Source organism: Artemia franciscana, chromosome 13 (genome assembly GCF_032884065.1).
Source record: "Artemia franciscana chromosome 13, ASM3288406v1, whole genome shotgun sequence".
NCBI classification, from domain to species: Eukaryota; Metazoa; Arthropoda; class Branchiopoda; order Anostraca; family Artemiidae; genus Artemia; species Artemia franciscana.
The window spans coordinates 45,346,386-45,355,607 of record NC_088875.1 but is presented as its reverse complement, the minus strand read 5'-3'; the positions used below and the strand labels follow the sequence as shown (position 1 = coordinate 45,355,607).

The 9,222-nt window shown below is 36.3% G+C and overlaps 1 protein-coding gene across 1 annotated transcript in view; it reads left to right on the top strand.

Moving 5' to 3' along the window:
• Window positions 1-277: 277 nt before the first annotated feature.
• Window positions 278-9,222, top strand: part of LOC136034989 (serine palmitoyltransferase 1-like) — a 55,766-nt gene continuing 46,821 nt past the window's right edge. The window contains exons 1-2 of the mRNA XM_065716558.1: window positions 278-410; window positions 6,775-6,857. Coding sequence (XP_065572630.1) covers window positions 6,831-6,857 — 27 coding nt within the window. The 5' untranslated portion in view covers window positions 278-410; window positions 6,775-6,830. The remainder of the gene's footprint in view (window positions 411-6,774; window positions 6,858-9,222) is intronic.

Genomic DNA, 9,222 nt, shown 5'->3' with positions numbered 1-9,222 from the left:
CTGAGAAAACCAATATGTATGAAGGGGAAGGTGTTCAAAGTTTGTGCCCCATTGCCAATAAATCGGAGCGTTGTCAGGCCCGCTTTCCATTTTTAAGAAGCTTCCTCAATTTATCCTACACGAAAAACCGATCTATACCATAGGGAAACTGTAAAAAATTCCTTGCATCAAAATCATTCGGTGCTATTGGTAAAACCGATCGGTTTTTCGATGGTAGTTATTGGTTTTTGAGCGTATCCCTTTGCGTCTATACCGGCTATTAGCACTACAATGAAAAAAACAAAAAACGGCCTTATTATTTATAGGTGCGTTTAGATTTTTGTCATTGCAAGGTAAGGAAGAAGAGAAAGGGATAGAAAGAACGTTCCAGATTGGGTAAAAATCCTGGGTCTTTCAAAAAGTTCCTGAAGGTAGGATTCTCAAGATTACAACATAATTTGCATTTTACTGAAAAAAAAAATGACTATGGATTTTCACTTTAATTTACATATACTGATATTTATTCCTTAAAATTTAAGTAATTTTTTAGGCTAGTTGTTACAGTGAAAACATTAAAAGCATATTTTATTTAATTTTCCTTGTTTTGAGTTTCATTCAGCCATTTATTGTAGCTTCTGTTTGTTTAGTCCCATTTATTTATTGATAGTGATTTGTAATGGTTGTACCCTTGAAAAAAAATTTGACTTCATTTCTGTTCATTTTGGCTTAGCAAAGCTCCACTTTGCTTTGTAAAAGCTTTTTTTGTGGAAAAAGTTTTTGAATTTATTTTGGTTTGTTTTATATTGACTATAATACTATAAAAAATATTTTTATAAAATCATTTTACATCCTTTTGTTTTATTTTCTATAAAATTCACAGTTTGGCTTGCTATTTGTATGTTGGAGATGCTTTTTAATTTTTTTTATTCTGATACAAATAGGCCTGTAGACATTATTATTCATTATTGGTAAAATTCTAGTTAATTGACTTCTTGCTATCTTAAAAAGGGATTAGGTTAGGAAAATGAAACTTTCAGGGATGAATCTACAGACTAAAGTATCTCCCAGGAAGGTATTTTGAAGCAACTGATTCCACTCCTTCTCCCTCTAGAGGGCCCTGACCTTTGATGACCTGTAAAAATATGTGTGTTATAAAAGTGAAACCTTGCAAAATAGATCTTCTGCTTAATTGAAGTACAACAAAATTGTTTTCAGCTTCTTAACTTTGCTCAATTCCATATTATAAGGTTTTAAAGATATGTAAATACATCCTAAATTTTGAAAAAAAAAAACATTTATATGACTCAAAATTCTACTCAAATAACAGGAATTACAAATTCAGAACTAAAGGCAGAGAAAAAGCAACTAGTAACTGAAAATTCAGGTAAAATGTTGTTTTGTCAAAATTTCAATTGGTATAGACCTGTCATGTAGGCAAATTTCAGGGCCCTCTAGAGGGAGAAGGAGCAGAGGTGGGTACTTTAAAACACCTTCCCAGGACATACTTTAGTCTGTAGATTCATCCTTGAAAGTTTCATTTTCCTAACCTAAACCCTTTTTGAGATAGTAAGAAGTCAATTAACTAGAATTTTACCTTCATTATTATACATCCATAAATAGCAGTCCTATGATATAGCATACTTTTGCTGTGTCATATGCACTTATCATGATCAGGTATGTTCCTTGGTATCCACTGTGTGAAGAGCCTAACCTCCTTCTGACTGTTTGTCTGTCTATCTGTCTATCTGTGTGCCTGTTTCTGTGTCTGCAATTCTGTAAGCCTATGAGTATGTATGCCTGTGGAAAAAAATTCCAACTACCTAAAAAAATTCTAAGTTCCAAAAAACGTAAACAGAAATTTCCAAGTCCCCCCCCCCCAAAAAAAAATAAAGTTCTTAGTCCCCCAAAAAATATTTTTCTATGTTAAAAAAAATGTTAAGGATCAAAAGGGCATAAGATTCTCCTCAAGGGTTAAGCTTCTAAACCTACAGAACAAAGTTTTTATGTGCTTTTAGTTTTGATATTGCTCTTTACCATTCCCTGAAGGTCCAGGTTCCAAAATATTCCAGGGATTGAATTCAAAAGTTCAAGACTGGCTATTAGGGAAGGGTGTTTTTAAAAACTAATGATTATATGTAGTAGTAGTAGACAGGTTTAATAGCAAAAACTTGACAGCTGTCACTGATTTGTGTTTTTTTTACAACATATACAAAATCAAGCTACACTTGTAAATATATATAAAACTATAAATATTAACTCTTATTATACATTTTGATAAAAACCAGGACAAAAGAATTACCATATTGTTTTGTTCTTGCTTTAATGGGAACTAACTTATCTTGCTTTCTTGTTCTATGCTATATATGATATACAAACACATACCATTTTGTAAATGCTTTTTTTTATTGTTTGTATTGCTCTTTACCATCCCCTGAAAGTCCAGGTTTGAAATATTCCATGGATTGAATTCAAAAGTTTAAGAAGGGCTGGTAGGGAGGGGTGTTTTTAAACTAAAGATGATATATGCTATCCAAACAATTTGATAACTATAGGATTGTAAATGTGTTTTGATAAACCAAAACTGTATGAAAAACAGTCCATGTCCACTAAGCATATGACAAAAAATACATATATTACTAACCTCTTACAGCAAGAATTTACAGCAAAAAAATCCATTATTTCTGGAACAGTGTTATCTCAAAGGAAAGACCAGGTGCAATCAGAGACCAGCTCTGCTCATACCCATGGAGGGGATAATGTATTTTTGCCACCCCCTCAGACAAGTTTTTTATCCTCTCAGGGTGGCTGTTATTACGTTTTTTTTTGTTTAATAAATATGTCTCTTGAAGGGAAGGGGTTAGCAACTTGAATAGTACACCAGGATGGGGCTGCAATAATATTGATTGATAGCATACTACTTGAGCACTGGCAGCATTTGATATCAAAAGCTAATTCTAGCCTTGGTTTGCTTAAAGATACTATTTCAAGCCATTCACAGAAAGTCTTTGTAAGACTTACCAAAGCAATTGTGAGACCTATTTTGGACTTTGGTGCTTGTATTACCTCTTTTGTACAAATATAGTACAACGTTGATTGATAGAGTTTGGAGAAGTGCAACCAGGTGATAACTGGTCTCCAGAAACCTACCATACAGGAAAAGGCTAGAGAAACTGAAAATATCAGCTCTAGTATTTTGATGCTGCTGTGATGACATGATTTTAACCCACAAATATCTTAGCCAGCTAAGTAGTAGTCTTTTCAAGTCAAATATTATGGATCAAGCAAAGAAGAGGACATGCAAAATAGCTTTATAACAGACTGAATACCAGGATCTGCAACAACTTTTCACTGAAGAGTGATTATTGGTTGGAATGGACTCAGTGAAGACACAACAACCATTCCATATTTAACATCATTCAAATTACAATTGGATGTGGAATGAAACAGCAAACTGTAGAAATATGACTGAGATTCCTCAATCCAGGTAACTAATAACAGATTGTTTTTTGTTTTTTTTGGGTGTTTCACTTGTGCTTCAGTACAGTGACAATTATTTTCTTTTGTGTATTATTAATCATCAGCATGGAGATGAACAGATCCGGGATGCACCTTAATCACTTTTAATTGTGAATTCAGATAAATACCCTGTCTACTGCATAAACATAAGTCTTGAATCTAATGTATAAGCCTTTTAAGCCTTATCTAAGATCAAAAGGAAAATAAGAAAGAATTGCAGTCTACATATTATAAATATGCAAAGTACCTCTTACGGCTTCCACCATGGACAAGTAACTGTATTGTGACAAGTTGGTATGGGATTATCAACCCTAATGAAGTGATAATATCCCAGATAGCCAGATATAACTCTAATATTGTTATCATCCTTGGGCAATTATTTTGAGGCAATAGGTTTTGTTTTTTGTAGTTAGATATCCATTTGTTTTTTATTTTTCTTGTGTTTGTGTATTCTTTTGTAGTGTGTATTTTGCTTTTTTATCTTATACTCCATCTGTCTCTTTTGGTGGGAAATAAATATATACATACATACATACATTCCTTGCTACTGGTTTGACTTGGAGTATGTATATTTGTATCCAGTGGTGCCAATTAAGAAATGCAGGGTTCAAGTTTTTTACAATAAAATTGCATAAAAGACATTTTCTAAAATCTAGGGGGGGGGGGGGAATTGACCACTCATAGCAATTGGAACCTCTGTCAGGGGTGAAGGGGTTGGGGGGGGGGTATAAAGAATATTCCAACAAAATAGTTCAGTGTACCAACAAATGAATGAATGAATGAATGAACTTTATTACCCGTAAAGTATAAAAAACACAAAGTATGGAGTATTATAAATAAATATAAATAAATAAACAAAAACAAATACGATAAACAGCAAAGAAAACAAAATTCAAACTAACAAAAGACAATATGGACTAATCAACCAGTATCTATATGGAAAAAAGGCTGCAGAGGGTCATAAACGTGAATAAAGTTGACAGTCTTTTTACATAAATCATCACTGGAAGACCGAATCCGAGAAGGCACATCTACTAAACCAAATCGAGCAATTATTTTTTTGTTTTGGTGCCATCTAGGAAACCGTAGGAGGAATTTGCAATATCTGAAATAAGCCCTACGTAGAGTATGTCAATCTTTCTTACGAAACAGATGAGCCATGCCTGATAAAAACAAAAGCACAGGGGCGCAATAAGCATTATAAATCATGCACAAACTGTTACGGTTGTAACGGCTTTTGTTTGGGGATATTTTTCCGTTAGCAACGCCTAGGTTTTTCACAGCTTGATTCACTAGGGATGAACAGGTAGCGGAAAGTGTTGGGCTGAAACACAGACCAAGCCAACTAACTAAAGAAGAACATGGTAGAACTGCAGTCCCAGTAACGAATGGAGCGACTGCATAAGGGCTATTAAAACAAATAAACTCGCATTTAGACGCATTAACTGACAGTCCAATCTTAGATAGTTCATTGGTTAATATAGTAAAATTAGAAAGCAATCCACAGCGAGTCCGGGCAACAAGAAGAACGTCATCTGCATATGCAATAGAAGACAAACCAGTATTACCGTAAAAAACAGAACTTCTAAGGGGACACAGGCACAATGCAAGCACGCATTTAAATATACTAGGAGACAATACGGCACCTTGCCGAACTCCCTTATTAATTTTTACCAGGTCAGATATTTGGCCATTCCAGGTAACTTGAATTTTAGACTTTGAATACCAAGAAGACAATAAACTTAGTACGGAAGGATTAACACCTGAAGACGCAAGGGAAAATAGAGCCTGAGAGTGCACAATACTGTCGAAAGCTCCAGAAATATCAACAGTAAGAAAGTATAAAGACATTTTAGCTTTTACAGCATCTTTCATGAGTCGGCTTAAAACATGATGTGCATGGGAGCAACCAAAACTTTTCCAAAAACCAAATTGAAAAGGCGTAAAATCACAATTCGACTCAATTTCTGGTAGTAACAAATGTTCAAGCAACTTACTTAAGAAACACGATACTGTAATGGGACGATAATTCACACATGACGTGGGGTCCTTGCCTCGCTTTTGAATAGACGTTACACGGCCACAAAGGAAACTATCAGGAACAAGCGACTGTGCTAAGCAAGACTGGAAAAATATTTGTAGATGGTTAAGTAGAGCAGGACAATCATAAGCAAAAAATCGGTAAGAAAGGCCGTCACTATCAAGGCTATTTGAACGCTTAATTTTTCTTAAAGCCCGGCGAATTTCAGATATTGCTACAGGCTGGACATGAGCCTGCAGGAGACGGTATGGTAAAAGCGGTTTAAGCAACTTATAATAAAAAGACTGAAGAAAACTGTTAAATACACTGAACACACGCTTATAATGATCAACAAAATTAACTAGCTGGAGACAAGATAGGGTAGATGGGGAACATTTCTCACTATTAATAACCTTATTCCAGGAGGCCTTATTGGTGGGGCCTGGCCATGCATTCAAGCGTGCCCTCTTCAAACTGGCCTTATATTCAAGTTTACACTTTTGTTTCACAGAGAAAACAGCTCCGGAAGATGGTCGGTCACATGATATCCACATACGTAGCCAAAATTTGGCTTTTTGCTTAGCACGTTTTACTTCATGATCAACGTTCCCATTAGGCTTTCTTGTACCAATCCTAACTTTATCCACAGGCACTGCAGCTTTGGAAGCTGATTTAAGGCAATGGACGATTTGACAATAATAGAAATTTAGGTCAACTGTACTTGAAGGCGAGGAAACTGACGTTTGCAGCAGGTGATATGGCACTTTTATGGTCGAGAGTAAAGCAGTTAGCGTAGCAAGGTATAGTGGGACATTAGCACGATCCCAATTCAACTTTGTATGCCACTTCGGCTGAGCTGAAAGTATTTTGCCAGATAGCTCACAGGACAAATTACAGCTAAGAATAAGGTGATCGTCGTCAATCTTCTCTTCGTCCACCCTGACAATCGATGATATTAAGCTGGAACTGGAAGAGATCACGTGATCCAGGTTCGATTTTGAACAGCCTCTGTTATGAATATACGTGAATGGGAGGCTCTTAACTGCGACGTGATATATGCTAGGGAATTTGCACGCATAAACTAAATTAAGACACAAAAGATGCCCAAAGTTCCAAGGGATAAGCACTGCATGCTGACACCTTGGAACATGGGGGGAGTCCCCCTATGCTGCATCCCTGGTCCCTCTATCTATCCATAGTTTTAGTATTTGCACACATATATAATTAAGAAGCTCAATTTATTATCTCTACTTTTTCAGAACCTTTTGGAAGTGAAGTCTGTAAGCCATATTCACTGAAATAAATTGCTTCAAACATGAATTTGCTCTTGTTATTTGAACAGGTAGTTTATTTTATTTTTATGCTTATTAAATATAGGTCTATTGAATGCATTTTTGTTTTTTCAATGCAATACTGTTCATCCATGGCTGCTTATTTTTCATGTTGGGTGTAAACTCAATTCACCTTTCCAAAAAGCTTGCCAAGTTTCACGCTTTAAAACATGTCAGGTACAAATTCTTTGGTATATTTATTGTGATTATGTATTTATTCCTTTGATAGGTACCAGATCATATTTAAGAAGCATTGCAATATGTGAATTTAGAGCCACCAAGTATCTAACAAGAATGGTGACAGTCAACTGGGTAATAGAAAACGGTGCCATTTTAAACACTTGCTTTATTCTGAGTGGTGAAGCACTGTGTAAGTTTCAGACACGCGATAAGGTTCCAAAAATTGATGATTTTCAGTAAAGATGTTGCATATGCAAACAGATAGCTGTTTAATCTTTGAAAGATCCATCATTTTGTCAGCAAGCATTGAAAGTAAGGGCTAGCATTAGTTTCTTTGACAATGCATGCTGAAGAAGATCTTCAAACACTCAGATTATCCTGAGTCATATGAGAAGTATATATGGCAGCTGGGACAAGATGTTTTGTTTGACTTTTGTCACTATGTATTACCCTCAGTTGCAGAAGAGCTTGGAACTTACCATCACTATGAGGTTCTGGCTCTGCGACTGAAATGGAGCGTGAATCCTTTGTATCCCAAAAGGCAAGTTGTTGCCTCCTGCAAAATATTACAATTTTAACAATTAGCCTCAGTTTTTGACAATTTTCTTCTACCTGCGCTTTTCCTGCTGTATCAAATTGATTGATGGTACTATTCACAAATAAAGTTATCTGTGGTTACAATGCAATTTTTGTGGAACTGTGTTTGCTGGATCCTTCTAGTTTCTGGAGAATTTGCTGACAAGGTTGCTTAATTCTGTTAATTACCTTTGTCAGCTGTTTTTGATGAAAAAAGGACGCTGGTTTGCAAAATCAGCGTCCTCAGTAGGAGAATTGGACAGCCAGGTGACACTGGTCAGCCAATTCAAATGAAATTTCGACTTTCTTTTCCCATATTCTGGAAAACTGTATGGAATATCCAGGGCTCTGAAGAAGGCAAAGTTTAGACCATTGAAATCTTTGGGGGGGGGGGGGGCAAGGGAGGACAATTCTTTGTAATTTTTAATTTGGAAAACCTATTTTTAAAATTAATCCTTGCTCGTTTTTATGGCACTTGGTATTTACCAAGTGATGTATAGTGATCGCGAACTCTGTTGGTCTGTTGGTCTGTCTGGCTTTCTGTCCTGGTTTTGCTAGTTTAGGCACTTCCAGATAAGCTAGGACGATGAAATATGGCAGGTGTATCAGGGACCAGATCAGATTAAATTAGAAATAATCGTTTCTCTGATTCGACCGTCTGGGGTGGGGTGGGGAGTGGGGGATGGTTAATTTGGAAACATTAGAAAAAATGAGATGTTTTTACCTTACGAACGGGTGATCGGATCTTAGTGAAATTTGATATTTAGAAGGATATCGTGTCTCAGAGCTCTTGTTTTAAATGCTGACTGGATCCGGTGACATCAGGGAGAGTTGGAGGGGGAATCCTAAAATCTTGGAAAATGCTTAGAGTGGAGAGATTGGGATGAAACTTGGTGGTAAAAATAAGCACAAGTCTTAAATACAGGATTTACATAAACGGAACGGATCCGCTCTCTTTGGGGGAGTTGGGGGAGGGTTAATTCCGAAAAAATAGAAAAAATTAAGTATTTTTAACTTATGAAGGAATGATCAGATCTTAATGAAATTTCATATTTAGAAGGACCTCGTAACTCAGTTGTCTTATTTTAATTTCCGACCGGATCCAGTGTCATTGGGGGGAGTTGGGGGGGGGGGCGGAAATCTTGGAAAACAATTAGAGTGGAGAGATCAGGATGAAACTTGTTGGGAATAATAAGCACAAGTCCAAGATACGTGACTGACATAACCGGATCTGATCCGCTCTCTTTAGGGAAGTGAGGGGGGGGGGGGCTAATTTGGAAAAATTGGAAAAATGAGGTATTTGTAACGTATGAACGGGTGATCAGATCTTAATGAAATTTTATATTTAGAAAGATCTTGTGCATCAAAGCTCTCGTTTTAAATCCCGACCAGATTCGGTGACATTGGGGGTAGTTCAAGGGTGAAACCGGAAATCTTGGAAAATGTGAAAATTGAGGTATCTTTATCTTACGAATGGGTGATCGGATCTTAATGAAACTTGATATACAGAACGATCTTATGTCTCAGATGCTCCATTTGTAATTCGAATCGGATCCGGGGACATACAGGATTGGAAGGGGGAAACAGAAATCTTGGAAACCGGAAATCTTAGAAAACGCT